The sequence below is a fragment of the Solanum lycopersicum genome, chromosome 10 (assembly GCF_036512215.1).
Source record: "Solanum lycopersicum chromosome 10, SLM_r2.1".
Lineage (NCBI taxonomy): Eukaryota > Viridiplantae > Streptophyta > Magnoliopsida > Solanales > Solanaceae > Solanum > Solanum lycopersicum.
Genome location: NC_090809.1, coordinates 62552611 through 62574921, shown reverse-complemented (window position 1 = coordinate 62574921; position 22311 = coordinate 62552611). Strand labels below are relative to the sequence as shown.

The window sequence follows — 22311 nt, the reverse complement described above, 5'->3', positions numbered from 1 at the left end:
TAAGTTTTCCTTATTTCAAATTGTTCTAATGGGCAGGAGATAATTTACGTTAAATCCAACATGAAATAAATAGATTTATTCAGTTCAAATATTCTTCATTGATTGAAATAAAACGGTTTTCTCAATATAACTTAACTCTGTCAAGTTTGTACATATAGCGAAAAAGTACAAAATTGATTATTATTCATGAAAAACACGTAAGAAAAAGCAAAAGAAGAATTTCGATGTTAATTTTTTTTTATCTTTTTTATTTTCTTAACGACAAAGAAACTTACGAGTAGGGTATTTTCAATAATTTTTATACTTAAATATAATTTGTCAAAAAATTATTTTTTAAAAAGTACATCAAATTTAAGTTTTGAGTTATTTTTTCCATTTACTAATCCAAATGGTCAAAAAATGTCAATTTCTCAATTTACAAACCAGGACTCTTTCAGGCATATATAAGAGCTAGTACTCTTTTTCTCTCAGCTAAAATCAATTGAAACCATATGAGCACCCCACCCCCCTCTGCCCCCCCCCAAATTCCCCAAATTCCGTCCGGTTGCTCCGTTTTTGAATCGCCGATCAAGCTCCGACCTCTCAAATTTTTGGATTCAATGTTCGTTGTAATTCTGATATCATAGATGTTAAAAAGTAGTGTATGTTTGTTTAAATTTCTGTTTTTTATTTGCCAATTTGTGATGTAATCGGTGTAAAATAGTTTGCATTTTAGGGTTAGGGTTTGGTTTTGGTTCATAGAGATGAAGAGTTCTCGTAGATCATGTCTGGAATCAGATACAAAAAAACCCAGATTAAACGAAGATTCTATTGGAATCAATCGCATTTCAAATGAAGGGAGTTTTATCCCACAACGGGCTGTGAATTCAGGCTCTGTTGCCCCGAGGTTTCGGGCAATTGATAGTTGGGAAGATCCTGAGAACAGTGATCCACTCTGTGAACCTTACCAGCCGCAACATCAGCAGCAACACCAGCAGCAACAACAGCTTATCAGTGAATACAAGAGAGCCTTAGCAGAGCTCACTATTAATTCCAAGCCGATAATCACGAATTTGACTATTATTGCTGGTGAAAATATGCGTGATGCGAAGGCCATTGCTGCTATTATCTGCGCGAACATTCTTGAGGTGATATTCCAGTCTAAGTGCTGTTCTATGTATGTTTATTGACTTCAATTAGTTTTCAGTAGACGTTATGGTGCTAAATTATTTAGATTAGTGTAGCTGGCACGTTGTAAATGTGATTGCATAGTGAAAAGTAGAGCATACAGTTTGTAACAAATGTGGGATTTCAGTGAAAGAAATTTGGTTGTGGAAGCAATTCCGTCGTTTACTATAATATATGGTTGATTCTGTATGGTGATTGTGATGGTATGCTTATGAGATCAGTAATCAGTCACAATGATTTCTTTGCTGTGTTTACAAACGTTGAATGATGAGCACAAACAAATTTTCAACTGTGATTATTTTCAGTAATCAATTGTGTAAGCTCTCGTGGATCCAATTTAGAGTTATTTGTCCAAACTTGCAAAAGTTATCTGATCTGCTGAATTTCAAGTACTATTTGTCACCGCTTGGTTTTAGACAACTCAAGGTCCCTTCAACTGTATTAATCTTGTTAGATACTCAAAAGGACAGTTTCCAACAAGAAACACTAGGTGATTTCCTTTCATATGTCCAAGCACCTGGTACTCTGTGCTGGTGGGAGGGTAGCAGGTACCCCGTGCAATTAGTTGGGGTATGGTCAATCTGGACGGAGAACTACGGTTATCAAAAGGAAAAAAGGCAGCTTTAAGTCTTGCTTTACTTTAAACAGTGACAAGGATGCTCCAGCCGCATAATCGTGAAGCAGTTCTTATTACTTGTCTAGTAATTGAACTTGTTGGAAGCGTGTCTGTAAATAATCATCTATGTAGAGTATCATTGGAGCCGGTTTTACACACTTAACCTGTATGAAGGATATGCAGGAATTAACCTGTATGAATGATGCATGCAGGATAAATTCCTTTTCTTTTATTATTTGTTCGAAAAAGTATTGAAGTGCTCTCCATGTTAAAAGGGCATATTGTCTCAAATGATTTTTCTTTTCTCAGTTGTGCAATTTTCTCAGCCCATTTATTTTTTAAATAAGTTGATATTTCTATGTTTATCTTGGTTCTTTTGGTTTTAAAGGGTAACTAGGGGATCTTATTTCAAGCTGTCTTATGGTACATGTTAGTAAATCTTTCTCATCAAATTGACTTATCTTGGAGTTGTACTAAATAGACCCTACGATGCACCTTCAAGTAATTCTAGTGACACCTCTGATTCTGTGAAATTCTTGTGATACAGAGATGGAATCTTGTTGGGACAATAACATATGATAATCATAAGATCTTTCAAAACAGTGTCTCGCTGCAGAAAATCTTCTTTGTGTACATGTTTTATTGAGATGTCAGAGCTTTAGATTCACTAGGAGCAAAGTTTTGCCTGTCTTTTTACCGAAGACAGAAAACCTCATAGTTTCTAAACATTTCAACAAAAAGGGTCGTTCTTTCGTTACATTCTCGAATCATGCGATCTCACTTTTTTTTTTTCTGATACGGCTCATGACCTACAAAAATACCTCCAACTCATCACTGTTCAATGGTTGCTGGACTATTCTTAAGTTTTTGATTGATTAAACGCACAGTCCCTCTAGATTAGAAGGGTAAGAATAAACACACACTGAGCCCCTAGCAACTCTGATATTGATTTCTGCATAACCCTTTAAGCAAGAGCTGATGTTGTCTTGAAGAATCTACTTCCAATCTCTGGATGGTGTCTGAAGTCCTCTAACTTAGCATAAAAGTAGGTGTCTCTTATCTTTATTTCCAATTTCCTATTTGTGGTCGAAGGTATGTCTGAAAGAAGTTACAGCTGCTTCATGACAAGTTTCAAATAGGCAGGTTTCTCACTCTACCGCTCATCAAAAATCTTGGATTCTCTGAATGGTTGTTCTCCTTGCGACATTAAATTGCATTGGTAAAATAAAGACTATGCAGGTAAAACTAGTTTACAATGCAGTTTTAGTTAGTTCGGGATTGAAGTGTAGTTGTTCTTCTTGGTTGTAGGTAGTGGATTCAGTTGTTTCCTATGTTAGTAAGTCTCCGTTCATACAGGGTCAATCTTTCTGAATATTAGATGGTTGTATATGGTGATTCTTCAGCCTTGTTACTGCTCAGTTTCTGTATGCTGATTATATAGACATGTATGAGTGTCCAGTAGCTCCTTCCTGCATATTAGAATGTCCTGTGGGACTTCACATTTGAAAGGGCATAACAGTTTTCTCTTACTTCATTCACTGGTTATGCTGTCTTTCTTGCTGTTTGCTTTTCGTCATCATTTTGAGAATTTGCTTTCATGCTCTTTCTTTGCTTTTACTCTGTATCACCTGACTTTTGATGGCTATGGCGAGCTCATGTTAATCTACCTTTGAACATCATTTACAGATTCCTAGTGAGCAAAAGCTGCCATCTCTCTATCTTTTGGACAGTATTGTGAAGAATATCGGGAGGGATTATATCAAGTATTTTGCTGCCAGGCTGCCTGAGGTCAGAATTTTATCTATATGCAGTTCATTGAGATTCTGTTTTTTCTCTTTAAATTTTGTAATTTCTTATGTCTTGCCTCTGTTCCTGAGAAAGGCTTAGTTGCATATTCTTGTCCGCTTTCTATTTTTTCAAATTTCCCACCTGTGATGTAACAAACATCCGAATGGATGAAGATGTAGAAATGAAACCCATTCTGTCATCTACTCATCTCTTATATAAGTAAATACCTGTAGTTTGGTAAGTGTGCTAATTGGTGCATAATAGGCTGTTAAGTTTTTTCGTCATTATTGGTTTTCCTTTTTATGTTTTAGGTTTTCTGCAAGGCTTATAGACAGGTAGAACCTTCGGTACACTCTGGGATGCAGCGTCTTTTTGTAACCTGGAGAAAAGTATTCCCTCCACAGCAGCTTCAACTTATTGAGAAGGAGCTTGGATTTACAACTGGTGTCAATGGCTCCTCATCAGGAGCACGTAGAGATGATTCGAAGGCTCAACAGACTGCACATAGCATTCATGTAAATCCCAAGTATTTAGAAGCAAGGCAGTGCCTACAACAATCAACCAGAGTTAGTATTTTCTATGCTTGGTTTGAAAACGTTTGTAAATTCTGTTTGATTTAACGATCAAATTTTATTTTTGAAACACTTATCCGGAGAAAAAGATTTTTTTTCCTGTGTGTTTATGTTTGCGGAGCACTTATGATAGTGCCTGTAGTTAGAATTTTGTTTTGGAGTTGGGATGAATCGTTAGGTAAGTGAACTATTGACCACCAGTGTAGTGGAGTCTAGATGGTAAAATATTAGTGGTCTTGCCGAGTGCAAAACCGGTGTTTAAATTGAGCTTGTGCTTGTCAAAGATAGTATAGATAATGTTGATCCCACGAGGATTGAGTTTCTAATATGCTAATTAGTATTGCTTGAATACTATTTGGGAAATTTGATAATTTTAGAAATATAATTTAAAACTTGATAATGATTGGAAAAGAAATAACAAACCCTTATGACATCGGGAGATAAATGAGTTGAACCAAGAATCCACATATGGAAAATGAGTTGAACCAAGAATCCACATATGGAATAACTGATGATTTTCACTTCCTTTCATCAAACCTCGTTAAAATATGAATGTTTCTCACGAATACATTTGTTCCCTCTAATCCTTTATAATTAGTGTACTCCTTTAGGTTATACAATTAATAGAAAGAAAAGATTTATAAAGATGCGAAAGTAGTATTAAATGATTCTCTAAAGAAAGAAATATATAGACTTCTCTCGAATATCTATCACTGCTATCGAAGGAAAAAAACGCAAAAAAACTCTTTAAGGTTCGTTGGGGCTTTTAGCACAAATAAAGTGTGGGCTTAATGAAAGAAGGTGCAAAGTGAGAAGATATAAATGTTTAGTCTAAGCCTAGTAATTATAAACATGAATGACAAATATATGACCAAAGGAATTGAAAATATATTTTTTTGAGAATTAAAAGATAACAGACTGAGCAAGTTTGCTCTCGTTAAGAGTCGAACTCAAGACCTCCCGCTTACTAAACGGGTTCTCTAACCAATTGAGCTACGGGAGCTTGAAAGTAAATTATGATAAAGTGAAGTGTTTAGTGTCACCTCTTCAGAACGGGCTCATTGGCAAGGAAAAACACGCCTTAGAACCTAGATAACGTCACTGAAGCGCTCATAAAATAAGGCGAAGCGCTCAACACGTTTTGCACCTCACTTCAGGGCTTAAGTGTTGCGTGTCAACACTAATATCTACGTGACACAACTAAGTTAAAATACTAATCGCTTCTCGCGAATAGAATCAATTAATAAAACAACAAAAGAATATCATACACACTACCCTTCGGGGTGGCCCAGTGGTTTGAGCTTGGGACTTCCATGTTGGAGGTCTCAAGTTCAAAACCCCTTGCCAGCGAAAGCAAGGGGTTTGCCTTCTGGGTCGAGCTCGTCGCACCAGGCTTGCCTATTGCGGATTACCTCTCTTATGTGGTTTGCGAGCTATTGAATAGGAGCAGGATTTTACCCTGTGCGCACCCAAAAAGGTAGCGGCTGCGAGTTTCCCTTGTCGTCAAAAAAAGAGTATCATACACACTATCAAATCGATGGAGAAATTGATATCTATAACAAATCAATGAACTCCTCAAGAGGTCAAATAAGTACATGCAATGGAAGATAAAATTAAACCATAGGTTTTAGCCAACCTCAACTACGAGAAAGACACTCAATAAATGGAGTAAAAACAACCATAAAAAAGTTAAGATTCATCGGGTTCATAACAAAAAATTAAGAGATGAAGGCTTAGAAGAAGCTCTTAAGTCTAAATCTCTTGAATACTCCTTAAATTCTTAAGTTTTCTCTTCTTTTCTCCTCTTTCTCCTAGAAGTTCCGTTGTCTAAAGTGTGCAGGCTCCTCCCCTTTTTGTACTCAAGTCACAGCGAAAGAATGGTCAGGCTGCCTAACAAATTCTGAAGGGGCATCACACTGATCAAAACTTTGACTGCTGCGATGGTCAGGGCTGTTTTGTGCCCAATTATTCTTCAACTGTTTTTTCTTCATTTCTTGCATCTCTTTTGCTTGAATCTTATGTATTTCCTCCTCATCTCCTTCATTGCATATCTATCATCAAAACTATACAAATATGTGAGGAATACATCATGTAATACTTAAAATTCACTAATTCAAACATGAGAAAAGGCATAAATACAGATATAAATGCGCCTCATCAGTTCTCAATACTCATATCCTCATTGATTGGTGTACTCACTGTAATTCTTGAAGAATGTCAAAAGTCTCACATTAGTGGTTAATGAGGTGGGTGGACTTTAACGCTTGAGCAATCCTCCTCCCTTTGAGCTAGCTTTTGGGGTTGAGTTAGGCCCAAGGATCTTTGCATGATGTTTTGCCAACCTGTCATGTAAACTGGTTCAAGCAAGTAGTATCAATGCTTTTGTTATAAATGATGCTCTGAGGAATTTCCTTACGCATATCTCTCCTGGTCAATTATCCTTATTATTGTGGTTTATTATGATTAAGGTAAAAGGATCAGCTGATGACATCACTCCAGGGGACATACAGAAACCAGAGAGAGCAACCAGTGTAGGTTCTGAAAGATCTTGGTTCGATCTGTCTGCTAAGGTGTGTGGTATATATGTGTTTCTAACATATACATGCATGATTCTTCTATGAGTCTAAGCCAGTTGATATTGCAATATATGTAGTTTGTTCAGAAAGAGCAGTTGAATGAGCGAATCCGTGAGAAAACTACAAGTGCAGCATATGGAGATCCTGAATATGTTTCTGATTTGTCAAGGGGTTCTGGCTTTGGATTAAGAATAACAGGTGAAAAGCTAAAGGAAGAGGGACGTGATAAATCTTGGTACAATCTTGCAAATGGTAAGATAATTCAAAGAAATGGCTTGGACCTTAAGCATGGAGTCCAAAGTCTATCTCAGAATACAGCAAACTCTGATGCATATCCACAACCGACACACTCCTTTGCCAATCAGAGTGATACGTTGATGGGTCGGAGTTGGCAGAGTTCTGATGAAGAGGAGTATATGTGGGATGATGTCAATTGTGCAGATAAAGATCAACGGGCATCCAAAGAACCATATAAATCTGTAAGTGTGAATATTTACCTGATTCTGCCCCTCACCTCCTTCAGAAAAAGAAAGCAACCTGTTTGTACTTCATCTGCAGTGCATCTCCCTTGTAGATTATGCTCTGGGTAGAGTATCCCTTCTAAATTGAAAATATTGCTGATTATTTTGTTGAAGATTTTCAGCAATATCTAACCTACTGATGTGGTTTCTACATCAAATTCAAAATGTTACACTTATATAATTTTCACATTATACCAGCCAACTACTTCTCATTCTCAAAAAACTTTACTTCAGTTTTGAGTAAGACTACTAGTTGTCAAACATGAAAAGGAACTTCAATCCCCAGTTTTCTGATCCTTGTGGCCTCTCTCTCTCTCTCTCTCTCTCCCTCCATCCCTCTCTCTCTATTGATATCGCAAAGCACCTATTGTATTACTTCTCTACCCTACCAATCTTCTTATTATATGATATATATCAGCTTTCTTCTCACCTAGGATAAACTGAGGATGGATACTTAAGTAGTTCCCAGAATAAAAATTTGCTACCTTTGTTATAATGATATAATCATGCTTTAATTTGATTGTGGAGAGGTTTTAATTCATTTCAAATTGGATGTTTTGTCTGACTTTTTATATGAACCTCCTCCGTGGTTTGTTGTCTTGTTCTTTGGTTGTTTAGTCTGGTGTTTCTGCAATGTGAATAGAGAACCTCATGCTAGTTTGGACAATTCATCTTGTTATTTGCATGAATGTGCAGGGCTTAGATAATCAACATCCGAGACCCCAAAACATATTTGGGTTAAAGGCTGAAAGTGAAGCCTCGGCTGACTCTTTTTCCAGAGAAGACAATGGCCAAGAATCTTCCGAGAATCAAATATCATCGATGTGGTCAGATGAAGCTAGGCATTTGGCTTCTGTTCGAAGTACTCCAGATCATCCAAGAGGTTATCTACCCTCTTTCAGTGGGTCAACAGCGACAAATTCCATAGTTGGGAAATCATTCCAGTCACAGAAAGATTCAAGTCATGAGGGGACACCAAGTTATGGAATAGCGAAGACTGCAAGTTTATCCAGGGGAACCATAATGCAACCGCTAGAAACTCAGGGAGCTGCCCCTCCATCTTTAGAGTCAGCGAGGCGTCAGCTTCCTCTGTCTCCATCAATCTCAACCGGCAATTTTAATCAAGTAGTTAACAGTCGTACTAGCGAGTATCATACACAGACTGAATCTCATGCAGATCCAAGAATGTCTCAGTTTTCGAGGAGGTCAAATTTAGATCCCCGTAAGCAAGTTCTGCCAATGACATCGCAGAGTGCTCATTTAATTAGTTCACAGATATCACATACTTCAAGATATAATCCATCTTCCGTGATGTCATCTTTTCAAGAAGAACATCATGTCTCTTTTCCTGAAAAAATCCAGCAAGAAAGTCCTGAATCTGAATTTTCCATTCCCAGCCAAAAGTCAATAGTCACTCAGCTTTCTGGTTTTGCTGATCATTCTAGCACTGTGCCTTCCATTCTTCATGGCTCTGAATCCTCAAGTCAAACGAGTATGAGTAGTCTGTTGGCTGCTGTTATGAAGAGTGGAGTACTTAATAGTAGCTCTAGTGTCGGCACACCACTTAATTCTCGTGATAAGGGGCCTCTGTCATCCCAAGCCGGTGCACAGTCTCCTTTACCAAGTGGTCCTCCTATCCAACTTTTGTCATCTGGACCAAAGGCTCCACGTTCTGTTGTGAGCATACAATCGGACAGAAATGCTTCAAATCCCCCAAGTTATTCCCAGAGAAATGGAGAACGACCACGACTGCCACCTGACAGTGCTCCAACTCCGGTAGGTAGTGAATCATTGCAGGCTCCAAATGTGGTAAATGCTGCTTCTAATCCTGTTGCAAAACTTTTGAATTCATTGATGGCAAAGGGATTGATATCTGCGTCAAAGGAGGAGTTTCCAACTTCAACTCCTCCACCGACACCTCCACAAACTCAGTTCCAGTGTCCTCCTGCAAGCATCAGTTCAGTTCCTGGTGTATCTGCTCCGATTACCTCACCCACCTACTCGTCTCAAAAGGATGAGCTGTCTCTCTCTAAACCTGCTGCTAAAATCCCTGTTGCACTACCTCAGTCCAACAAAGAAGAGAGAGAAGATGCATTTAAACCAGGTGTAATTCGGGAGTCCAATCCTGGTGTCATTAGTGAACTTCTTGATGACGTTCCACATCAATGTGGCATATGTGGTCTTCGACTTAAGCTCCGACTGCAGCTCGATAGACACTTGGAATGGCACGCATTAAGGAATCCAGATGGGAAACTGTTGCATAGTGAAAGGAGGTGGTATTTGAATTTTGGGGAATGGATTGATGGAACCGGTAGCATCCCACACTCTGGTATATTGGCAGGACCAACTGGAGTTTCTAGCAAACTATCAGAATGCACTGAGGTTATGGTTCCTGCTGATGAAAGTCAGTGTGTATGTGTCTTGTGTGGTCAGGGTTTTGAAGATTTTTATGATGAAAAGAGTGACAAGTGGATGTTCAAAGGAGCTATTTACATGGATGATTCATTGAACGAAAGCGGTATTCAGAATTGTATAGTCCATGAGAACTGTACATCAGAGGGTTCTCAAAATTGGATGCTTAAGGATGATATAAAACAGGTACGTCAATTCTATCCATAAATTTTTTCTTTGACATGTCTGATCAATAAAATAAATGAGAATGGTTATGTAGATTCAACTCCAAGTTACCGGTCTGATTTAGTTTGTGTTGTATTAACAACATTAAGTATAACATTTTTATGCTTTATTGAACTGCGTATAAACAAAATGGGGATAATTGTTGTGCTGAATCAACTCGGTGAAAGGGTGTCATATAGTTTATGTTGGATTTTTTGTGACTTTTTGGTGTTTGATCTACTTGTTTGTCATTAATAAGCTGTTGAGTTATTTCACTATATGCTATTGAATAAAGACAGATTTGCAATATCAGCATGCATCAGGTACAGTTAAATGTACGGAATATCATTTTCTATCAGGATATATGTGAATATTGATGGATGATGTTGATATTCTGGTTTTAACTCTGCTTATATGTGAATACAATTCTCTAAGTGTCTGAATTGAGGTTTAAATGGTTAGCGGACTTACTTTAAGTCTTTGTTTTTATCTTCTCATTCAGTTGTCGGTGCTTATTGGTTAGGATACTGATTGAGTTCTCTAAATAGATGACTTCTGTGGCCTAAGTTGAAAACTGGAACTCACTGACACAAAGAAGAGGAATCTTAATGCAGAGAATTTCTGGGGATCGGTCATTCCTTTAACTATGCATAGGAATTGCCAACTTGCTTTATTATGCTTGTTATAGTTGATATATCGTTCTTTGGTATTTTTTTTTCTTTGCACAAGTTACTGCAAGCTGTGATTACTTCTGTGCTTGATTGGATTAGTTGTCATTACTTAACTTACATTTGATACCACTGTTTCAATTTCGCAGGAGTCGGAAGACTGGTTTTCTGATTTCATGGATTAAAAGGAATTGCGCAGGGGTATGTTAATTTAAGGTATCCAGGTTCAGTACAATTTACTTGTACTGACTTGTGCATTTTCCTTGTTAAGCCTCTTCTAGGCTTCGCTTTTAAGTTATAATATGATGACAATCTTACATTTTTGGCATCATGTTATCCAATTTCGGTTGAATCCTTTGTTATCTTACATCATCCTGAGGAACATGGTGGCGTTAGAAGCTCATGTGCGGTTCGGCTGAACCCATTAGGCTTTGCTCAAACAGTGTATGTGTTAGAAAGTTCATAAAATATGTACAACATTAAATTTAGAAACCAAGTGCTAGTTATTAGCACTTGAAGTTGTCGTTCTAAAACTTAGAACCCCTATAAAGCTGAAATCACAGCTTCGCCTCTGCTGAGCAACTGTTGCCCCTGAACCAAAATCATCGAGCTGCATTTCCATTCGAACTGGAACATCAGAGTTATGCCCTAAGCAAGCTACTGTATCACCTTCTCTATGAGCTATGGTTTAACTTTTTAAGTAAAGCATTACATCTTGTTACTGATTTGACGCTGCAAAATAGTTGAAGTTACTTTCTTTATTTCGGTGTTAGTGCTATTATCCCTTTTTATGGATGGTGTATTATGTGTATTTTGGATGTAAGATAAAAGCATAGCTAAATTTGGGATGCACTCTTGTTGTAAGTTCTTGCTTGATGCTGTTTCAAGCTGATGGTCCGACACTATGGACCCGAATAGAGCAAAATCAAAACAGATGAATTTTCATATAGCCGACTCCAATTAGTTGCAACTGAGTTGTAGTTGATTGATTATCGATATTATCTGTTGCTATTTGTTGTTTCTTATAACATAAATGAAAATCCTGCACAAAATAGGGAGCACTTGTATTAGATGTCAAAGAGATTTAGAAAAGAGGACTTCTTGACGGGTCATTTGCACATTCGTCCCTATTTTGTGCTGGTTTTAATTTATGTCAAAACAAAGTTTATATTTTCGTATTATGATATTTCTCAAGTTATGTTCGGGATGACTTTAGTTCCTAGAGAATTTATGTCTCACTAGCGATAAGTTTATTGTACAATTTTATGACTTCTTAGAGGTTTTAGTGGCTAGACTGAGTTAGGACATGTGAAGAGGAGGAGATGCGTAGACCCTTCAATGATGAGGTGCGGAAGGTTGATTGTAAAAGGGATAGACAGAGGGGTAGATGTAGACCAAAAAAGGTACCGAAAGAGGTGATTAGACAACACATTGTACAATTTCATATTATGGAGTACACGAGTGGCGGAATCAAAATTTTCAATAAAGAGGTTTAAAATCTAAAAAAAAAAAAAGACACAGAAATAGTCTATAGAGGTTCAACCCCATATAAATTATAATATAATTTTTTATCGAAAAAGAAAATTCGAATGAACCCCTCATTATAAGGTGACTCCGCACTTGACACTAGATTAAAAAAAAGAGTGGGAGGAACATGTTAAATGACCATATACTTGTGAAGACGCATGAAAGAGCAATTAAAAGTTTCCATTACTCGTTAATATCTCATAATACATATAGTCCATTATTAAAAGATTAATACTACATCTTATATTAAATTAATTAAAACAACCTTTGTTGGTATAAAATATCATATTTAAACTTCTTTCATATGTAGATAGATATTTAATCACTCTTTAGGGCTTAGGTTTGTTTTGAGTATATATATAATCCAAGTGAGCCTCAGCTACCATCCTTCTGTTTAAACAAACTTCATCTCTGTCTTCACATTTCTCCATCCCCATCAGCTGTTCAAGAACCATAAAGGACAATATATTAAAAATAAGAGAAAATGTACAAGTACCCCTCAATCTATGTCTGAAATCTTAGAAACACATTTATACTGTATTAAGGTTTTATTATCCTCCTAAACTTATTTTATAAGTAATTTTTTACCTCTCTTCGGCCTACGTGTTACTATCTTGAAAAAAAGTCAACCAGCGTTGGGCCCACAAGATAGTGTCACGTAGGCTGGAAAGGGTGTAAAATTATTTATAAAATAAGTTCAGGGGTAATAGGATCTTCGTATAGTATAAGTGTGCTCTGAGATTTCGGGCATAGGTTGAGTGAGTACTTGTGCATTATTCCTAAAAATAATAATAACAACTAAAAAATATTAAGTGTCAATTTTAGTTTTTTTTTTTCATGCATGTAGAAAAATAATAAATACAAGGTAATCATTTATTAATTTGTTGACCTTATTTATTGGATTATTTTTTTGAATTGAACATAAGAGGAAGTAATTTATTAATATGAGAATATAGTTGAAAATAATTATTAATTTATTGTCTTGAATTTTTTAAGCAATAATTATTTCAGAAGGATGGTGTAAATGTTACTTTCAATATTTATTATTTATGTCTTTTAACGCGCCTCTCATGTTAATCTGATTTTTTTTTATACTGAATTTAAATTCAAAATATATATTTGTTCTGATATTATGTTACGTTGCGTCGGAGTGTCAGAAAAAGGGTTAAGCCCCAGAAATGACATATTTTTGTTTAATTAATTATATTTTTCAACAAAATTAATGGAAAATGAATCTTTTAATTTATACACACAATCGAAATCATTAAAAGCAAAATCAAAGTTGAAAAAAAAAAACTTACATTGGTGAAGTCGTCTTCTTGTGTGGGAATTGAATGAATAATCCCATTAGCTTCAATCTTGTTGTTATCTATATGAAAATCATATTAATCATTAATGATAATTTATTTCATAATTGGACCTTAATTATAAGCGTTACAAAATAAATAAAGGGACTATACACAAACAAAACAAAAAGATAGAGAGAAAAGGAATTAGCAACGAAATTCATTGTTAATCTATTGCTCAAAAACATGTAATTAACAATTTTTAGTTATTCATAGCTAAATAGAATTAGCAAGAAAGGGACTCTACACAAACAAGACAAAAGACAGAAAGAAAAGGAATTAGCAATGAAATTAATTGTTAATCTATAGCTCAAAAACATGTAATTAATAGTTTTTAGTAATTTATCGCTAAATAAAATTAGCGAGAAAGAGACTCTACACAAACAAAACAAAAGATAGAAAGAAAATGAATTAGCAAAGAAATTCATTATTAATCTATCGCTCAAAAACACATGATTAACATTTTTAAGTAATTCATCGCTAAATAACATTAGCCAGAATTTTTTACTGTTTAACAATAGAAGTTATCCGTACCTTGAATAGTTGTAGGAGGTAGACGAACCGATACTATTTGCGAAATGAGTAGTAGTATAATGAAAGATGAAATAAGAGATGAATTAATAATAGGCTTCATTGAGATTAATCTTCTTCTTTAAATTTCTTGTGTGTGAGAGAGAAATGAGTGAATATTGAAGAGAAAAATTATAATATATAGTATTAATGGTGAAGGGAGTATGTATAAATAGCAAACGATAATTTAGATAGAATGGCACTAAAGAGTTTGGCAAAAGTCACATGATGGAAAATAGTATTTTGTTTTCTTTTCCATTTTTAAGAAAAAAAGGAAAATGTTGAGTATTCTTAATCTATATTAAAAATTTTACAGACACATTTATATAAGTATTTTATTATTTAGAATTTTTTATAAATAATTTTTTATTCTATTGTGATAATATCTTCTGGATTTGACTCATATTAATTAAAAATTTTAAATTATCTAGTTGATAGTATCATTAGATAAAAAATATAAAAGAATATTTATAAAAATAATTTATAAAATAATAAAATCAAAAATACTTATGTATTTTTCCTTTAAAAAATAAGTAAATAACGATTTTACTTTTGAGATAAAAGAAAATATCTTTACAACAAAAGTAAAAATAGTCACGTTTTTGCTTATTCTAGAGTTAACTAGTCATAAATGAAGTATGCCATGTGGTTTAATTTGATTTTTAAAAAAAAAGATGTTCAAATTTGTATGACTATAAATATTTTTTTTTTTTTTTGTATGACTATAAATATTTTATTTTATTTTATTTTATTTTTATTACTAAGAATAAAGGGGAAAAAAATTAAAGTTAGCTATTTTTAAATTATGAAAGACTTACATTTTCTTTCATATGAACTAAAAAGTGTGTAACATAAGTTGAGATAGAATAAAGATCTTACTATTTTGTATTGTTTGGTGAATTGAGATAATTAAATTTGTTCGTTGAATAAAATATTTTTCTAAGGTACCTTAATTAGTTTGGTAAAATCCATTTTAACTTTGAATAATCCATGACATATGGAATTTATTGAGAATATACACTTTCAAATAAATTAATAACTCCTTCTTTTTGAAAATATATGTTAAAAGTCAAAATTCAAACAGGGTCAAGAACAATTTATAAATATCGTATTGTCAAGTGTTAATCACGAAGTTTGAATTGTAGTTGATTATATCTTATTGACACGATTCAAGATCACGATACATATTGTTTACTTTGAGCTTTTAGATCTAGATATAATTGTGTTTTTCTTTTAATGTCGAGTCACACTAAATTCTGATTAAAAGTGTGTGTATCATGTGAACTTGAGTTATGTCTTATTAAACTCTTCACTTGTTTTTTTATCTATATTTCAATGTAAGATTCGTTTAAAATACAATATAACCTCATCTTCAAAAATCTATCAATCTTATTTGATCCGTCCTTATCAGTCTGTCCTCCACAAAAAACGTCACATATATGTGTTTGTGGAGATATGAATTATGAAAGAATTTTCCTACTTATATAAATACGTGTTAAAATAAGAAATTGCTTAAAGAGATTAAATGTACCACATCAATTTTTTTTTCTTGATACATACATTGCATATTTGATTTTTCATAGATTTTAGAATATCACTCCTATAAAAGACAAAAAGTACTAGTTCTAATTAGAACTTATCTTGTAACTAACTAGTTATAATGTAATAACATCATATATTGTCAATAATTCATAATAGAAATGATTTAACGTAGTGGTTTATTTTTAAATCATAAGTCAAAGAATTAATAATATGTTGAGATGGCCGAGTTGGTCTAAGGCGCCAGATTAAGGTTCTGGTCCGAAAGGGCGTGGGTTCAAATCCCACTCTCAACATTTTTTTTTTCTTCGTTTTAACTTCTTTGTCCATCATCTTCAATACCTCAGGTCTCAATAATATTCTTTGGGTTTAATATATCTTTGGGTTATTTGTTTTAATTGTGAATATAGAGTGATTGTCAAATTATTCATCACTTATGTGAGTTGTTGCTTATGGAAAAAAAGATTAGTACTACTATTATATATTACTTATTATTATTAAATTAAAATCTTCACTTAATTCTTCTAGTGCACAAAATCTTACTAATGACTTCGAAATCTAACACATGGTCAATATTTTTGTGCAAATAAAAACTATAAATGAAGATGCTTCATACATTTCAAATTAAATAACCTATTTTTAAAATTTGATTTATCACGAAGATTAAGAACGTAAAGAATTTTTAAAATATTATAATTATGTATTGAAATGTTCTTTAGTTTTATGTTTTTAAATAGGTGTGGAAAGTTTAAATTAAAAAACCAATTATTCTTTCTAAAATAAACTAAAGAACATTTGAATTAAAGATTGTTAAATGTATTGAAACTATATGCTATTAGCCTTAAATATTTGAATATAGCTTGAATTTCCATAATTAATGATTATTTGCCTGTAATAGAAGTTTTGATTTTCAACAGTAACATCACATCCAATAAAAATTTACAAAATAAATTCTAAAAAATAAATATTTGTTCTAATACTATATTCATTAAGATAATATCTTGGCCTCATATTAGTTGATCATTTTTCTTTTTATACGCATATTAAGAATTCATCATAAATAAAAAATAAATTTATAATTCATACCTTAAAAAACTTTTTGACAATAATACAAAAACAAATGTGAACACTTACAAAAATAAATATAAAAAGTTTTTTATTAATAATTTCTTAATTTATATTAACGATCAATTAACATGAGATACGAGTATATCGTAACAACCATCAAAACAAAAGTGTAATTCATGAATTTGGCTGTATTTTAAAAAAAAGAATATTTGAAAGACGCAAACAACACGAGTTTTTAAAGAAAAAAAAACAAGAATTGTATTGGCATGGTGGGTTTTTATTATTTAACCATCGATCTTAGATTCAAGGCTCTATAGTTACTAAGTTGTTTTTGCTTTCACCCAACATATGAATTAAAATTTATACTCCAGAATATGAATATCGTCAAATGGTAATTTGAATATCGAATATTAAGTAAAAAAAGAAAGGGTTAAAAGACAAATATATTTTTAAATTATCGTAAATGATATACAGATATCCTTAGTTGTACTTTTGAGACGGTGGTGTCCTTGTCATCCAAAAACTAGATCACATATACCTTTCACTCTAACAGAAGACGAAACAGGGACACATAGTGCAATCTTATCCGTTGAACCAGTTGATAAGATGATGACACATGTTTATCGATTAGTGAAAATGATATTATATGCCTTAGTTTCTGATTAACAAGAGTATCAATATTCCAAAAATATGTACATAGAATTTACGATAGTTTCGAGTCATTTTCTATAAATAAAAAAAAAACGAAACACGAGTTTGTAGAGGGTAAAAGGGTAAATAAAGATCCGCTATTTTCGTGCAGAAGGGGTCGAAAATTGGCGATAACACCGATGCGAACGCTGTATTAAACCTAAATTTTCCCACTCCTCCATTTGTCTGTGATCTCTCTCTCTCTGCAAAACTTCTCTTCTACACTCTTCTTCATCGTCGAAGCAATAACAATGTCGTGCTACAAGGGAAAATACGCCGGTAAAACTTCACACTCAATCTTCATTCCTTCACAAATAATGAACTGATTTTTAATTTTGCTTATTTTGATCCTAAATCTGTGTCTTCTGCTCATAGATCCAGATCTGGTTGGTTTGCATTTTAGTTTTTAGATCGTAGTGGTTGATTTTTGCTTTTTTTATTTGTGCTCATTTTGTTTTGTTTTGATTTAGTTGTTTAGTCCTTCATTACCGATGGTTCCTTCCTGGATCTTGCGTTAGTGTGTTTATACTCTTTGCACTACTCTATTGTTTCAATTAGAATGTATTATTCAGTGCGAGGGCGAATTTACTTAGTTTTCTGCATGTATTTGGGCGTTTTTCTAGTTGTGCTGTTTCTGTTTTGTTTTGTTCAAGTTTGATCATTGGCAGCGAGGTCCTTTCCTGGATCTCTCGCGTTAGAGTTTTTATACTCTTTACAATACTCTATTGTTTCAATTAGAATGAATTATTCAATGCGAGGGTGAAATTACTTAGTTTTCTGCATGTATTTGGACCTTTTTGTAGTTGTGCTGTTTTTGTTTTGTTTCGTTGAAGTTTGATCTAGTTGTTTAGCCCTTCCCATTCTTGGATCTCTTGTGTGAGAGTGTTTTATACTCTTTCCAATACTCTATTGTTTCAATTATAACAAATTATTCATTGCGAGGACGAAGTTACTTAGTTTTCTGCATGTATTTAGACATTTTTCTAGTTGTGCTCTTTTTGTTTTGTTTTGTTGAAGTTTGATCTAGTTGTTTAGCCCTCATTAGCGAGTTCGCTCACTAGATCTCTTGCGTGAGAGTGTTGTTTATACTCTTTTAATACTCTATTGTTATAATTAGAATGAGTAATCCAGTGCGAGGACGAACTATATTTTCTGCATTCTTTAGGACATCTTTTCTTAAATTTTAAAAATATAAAATTTCATTTTGTCTGAATTTATATTAAAAATGTCAAATACGCATATTCTCTCAGAAGTGTCAATGTTTGTTCTTTTTTCCTTTTTGTAATGTTGTGATTTGTTTTCTATTAAGTAGTATCTGTTATGAGAAGTAAAATTAGTTCATTTTGATGTAAAAGTGAAAGCCTTTTAGCTCTTTTGACTTGTAAAAATAAGGGAAGTGAACAGTCGAACTTTTGAGGGGCTTGATGGTTGATATGCTCGTCATAAAGAAAGATATTTGAAAAAATTTGATGAGTGTATTATGCTTGTTTTTGCACCATTCGCTCCAATTGTAGATCCTTGCTATTCAATTTATCTGCAACTCACTCTGCCTTCGTGTGTTTGTGCTTCACAGCTTGTTTGCTCTATGGTGTTATTAATCTGCCGCCTTTGAAGACTGTTTAAATTGGGAATGTTGTTTCCTGCCAATTGGCGTTTATTGATCAACTGATCTAATAGTATCGATATACCTACCTTTTGTAGTTTATGCTTTAACTTTCAGTTTGGAATGAAATTAACTGATCTGTTAGTGTCAAGTAGTACTCACGTAAAATGGATATTGGAATTGATGCAGATGAACTGATCAAGAATGCTGCATACATAGCTACCCCTGGTAAGGGTATCCTTGCTGCTGACGAGTCTACTGGTACAATTGGCAAGCGTCTATCCAGCATTAATGTTGAGAATGTCGAGTCAAACAGGAGGGCTCTTCGAGAGCTGCTCTTCTGCGCACCTGGAGCTCTTCAGTACCTTAGTGGAATTATCTTGTTCGAGGAAACCCTTTATCAGAAGACAGCAGCTGGTACGTTTATATGAATTCTAATGTCTATTTTTGTATGTGGAAAATGGATCAATAATCTTGAGCTTATCTGGTAATTGCACTTCGATATTTTACATTATTATATTCTGACAGTTTTTACTTGCATCTGCAGGCAAGCCTTTTGTTGATGTTATGAAGGAGGGTGGAGTCCTCCCTGGAATTAAAGTCGACAAGGGTACCGTAGAGCTTCCCGGAACCAATGGTGAGACAACTACCCAGGGTCTTGATGGCCTTGCGGAGCGCTGCCAAAAGTACTATGAAGCCGGTGCTAGGTTTGCCAAATGGCGTGCAGTGCTCAAGATTGGTGCCAATGAGCCATCTCAGCTCGCTATCAATGATAATGCCAATGGCCTTGCCAGATATGCCATCATCTGCCAGCAAAACGGTCTTGTCCCCATTGTTGAGCCTGAGATCCTTGTTGATGGATCCCATGACATTAACAAGTGTGCTGATGTCACAGAGCGTGTTCTTGCTGCTTGCTACAAGGCCCTCAATGACCACCATGTCCTCCTCGAGGGTACATTGTTGAAGCCCAACATGGTCACTCCCGGATCTGATGCCCCTAAAGTTGCACCAGAGGTCATTGCGGAGTACACCGTACGTGCCTTGCAGCGAACAATGCCAGCTGCTGTTCCTGCTGTGGTTTTCCTGTCTGGTGGTCAGAGTGAGGAAGAGGCTACCCGCAACCTCAACGCCATGAACAAACTTCAAACCAAGAAGCCCTGGACCCTCTCCTTCTCCTTCGGACGTGCTCTCCAACAGAGCACCCTCAAGGCCTGGTCAGGAAAGGTGGAGAATATCGGGAAGGCCCAAGCTGCACTTCTCACAAGGTGCAAGGCCAACTCTGAGGCTACCCTTGGAAAGTATGCCGGTAGTTCCAACTTGGGCGACGGTGCTTCCGAGAGCCTTCACGTCAAGGACTACAAGTATTAGGACATTATTCGGTTCCCTCGCTCTCTTTTTGGTTTCTGTTTTGATGATGAGGTTTTGCAAGATGGTTTACTAGAAGTGTCTTTTACCGGTCATAGTGTGCTAGTCTTTTCTTTTTGTCACACGATTTGTTCAATAAAAGCTTGAGAAACGTCGGCTTTGTGACATTGTAGGGGTCTTTATTAGTGTGTTAATCTAGATTATGTTATCGGATTTATTCCCTGTTGGGGTTTTACATATTAATCTTTGGTTTTTGCATATCATGATCTTTATGTTACTTCATTTTCAAATAATTCTAGTTTGAGTTCATAGATCTACAATGAACGTACCCTGTATCTCAAGTCCCTACTCATAAGGCCAATCTTACATTCGATCAAGCAGACTCAAACTCACTTAAAGTGCATAACGGACTAGTCTTACCAAAAACAGAACTGGCTATCCATCAAAAAAATTAACCCCAGGCTTCTCTGTGTTTGGATTGAGTCATGTATCAGGTACAGTATCTTGAGAAAACTGAAACATAATTTGTATTTAAGCAAACTATCGCCCCTCTTAAGTAATTGAATAGCGTTTTTTTTTTAAAAAAAAAATTCCTCAATAGAGTTCCGATAAAAAATATCCCCTAGTTAAAATACAAATCTTATGAAATCGTATTGAATATGTTATTATTACATGCATGATTTAGATGAATAGTGTGAGAAACTATTGTTTGCAGAGATCTGTTTCTGAATAGTGTAAGATGTTGGCAGATCAACAATACTACATATTAAAGGTTCTTTTTCTCTTCCGATCTGTCTTCAGTGTATTAATGAATAGTGCTGAATTACTGATAGCGTTTCTGATCAGCCATTCTTGTGGATAGTTTTGACTTCTCTGCTTCAATTTGTTCGTTTTATTTTTTTTTGTCTCTTAAAAAAATATATTTTTTTTTTGATAACTTTTTAAAAGGAAAATGCACAAGTACCCCTCAAGATATGCCCGAAATTCTAAAGACACACTTATACTATACTAAGGTTCTATTACTCCTGTGAACTTATTTTATAAGTAATTTTCTACCCTTTTTTAGCTTACGTGGCACTAGTTTGAAAAAAAAGTCAATCATTGTTGGGCCCACAAGATAGTGCCACGTAAGCTAAAAAGGGTAAAAAATTATTAATTAAATAAGTTCAGGGGTAATAAGACCTTAGTATAGTATAAGTGTGTCTCTGAGATTTCGGGCATAGGTTGAGGGGGTACTTGGGCATTATCCCCTTTTTTAATACTATCTTTTTTCATGATAGATTTAAATTACAAAATTAAAGAATATTTTTTCAAGTTCAACACCACAAAACTTGGAGGTTCCTTTGTTATTTCTTAAAAATTCGTGCCCAGCTAAAATGAGACAAACAAACTAAAATAACGGATGTAGTTAAAAAATATTTTCTATATTTCAGTTTATGTGACACATTTCATTTTTCGAGATTAAGATGATTTAAGCTTGATTGAAGAGAAAATTTGCGCATGAAATCTTCAATTTTTTTGAAATAAATTTATATGTTTGTAAACTATGTAAAATATACTGCAAGTCACAATGATTAACAATTCAAAATATTGAAAGTTATACTAAAAAATAACGATCAAAGATAAATTTATTTAAATCTCAAAATTTAAAATGTGTCACGTAAACTGTGACGGAGGAAAGAAGCATCCCCTCTGGATTTACAAGATGACTAGAAATGGCAAAACTGATCAATCAGTTCCCTAGCTTTATTCTCTGTTTAATTCTTTTCTCATGAAATAAATTGTCTTCTTCCAATGTTTTCTAAAATCACCAAAACAATTTATATTCACTCCAAACAAGTTGCTAAACAAATATTCATAAAAAAATTGATGAATTTTTGTGTCATAAAAAAAGAAAGAAATATTTTATATGCATGGATGATGGCATTGATTTGACAAGTAACTGTGATATACTATAACAAAGGTACTTATTTTAGTTTTCACCTTATTATCCAAATTGGAAAATCTGACCATAGTATGTAATTAAGCCCTGCAAACCATAGTATAAATGGTTAAATATTTACTCCCCCTTAAATGATA

General features: G+C 34.3%; 3 protein-coding genes and 1 non-coding gene across 4 annotated transcripts; 3 read left to right on the top strand and 1 right to left on the bottom strand.

The window, feature by feature from the left end:
* Positions 1 to 469: 469 nt before the first annotated feature.
* Positions 470 to 11471, top strand: LOC101246003 (polyadenylation and cleavage factor homolog 4). Its single transcript, XM_010313940.4, has 7 exons — positions 470 to 1127; positions 3470 to 3571; positions 3883 to 4137; positions 6612 to 6713; positions 6797 to 7198; positions 7937 to 9838; positions 10674 to 11471. The coding sequence occupies exons 1-7, from the start codon at positions 744 to 746 to the stop codon at positions 10707 to 10709; spliced, it is 3183 nt and encodes a 1060-aa protein (XP_010312242.2). The 5' UTR covers positions 470 to 743; the 3' UTR covers positions 10710 to 11471.
* Positions 11472 to 12212: 741 nt separating this feature from the next.
* LOC101262762 (phytosulfokine precursor protein) lies at positions 12213 to 14110 on the bottom strand. Its single transcript, NM_001346989.1, is given in 3 exon segments — positions 12213 to 12491; positions 13353 to 13420; positions 13932 to 14110. Coding segments are annotated over 3 exon segments (279 nt in total). The 5' UTR covers positions 14032 to 14110; the 3' UTR covers positions 12213 to 12380.
* Positions 14111 to 15721: 1611 nt separating this feature from the next.
* Positions 15722 to 15802, top strand: TRNAL-AAG (transfer RNA leucine (anticodon AAG)). Its single transcript has one exon. It is a non-coding gene; the product is annotated as a tRNA-Leu (tRNA).
* A 1532-nt stretch (positions 15803 to 17334) lies between these two features.
* Positions 17335 to 20490, top strand: FBA8 (fructose-bisphosphate aldolase). The gene is made up of 3 exons (NM_001346988.1): positions 17335 to 17543; positions 19057 to 19284; positions 19415 to 20490. Exons 1-3 carry the CDS (start codon positions 17516 to 17518, stop codon positions 20233 to 20235), a joined length of 1077 nt encoding a protein of 358 aa, NP_001333917.1. The 5' UTR covers positions 17335 to 17515; the 3' UTR covers positions 20236 to 20490.
* The last annotated feature ends 1821 nt before the right edge of the window (positions 20491 to 22311 follow it).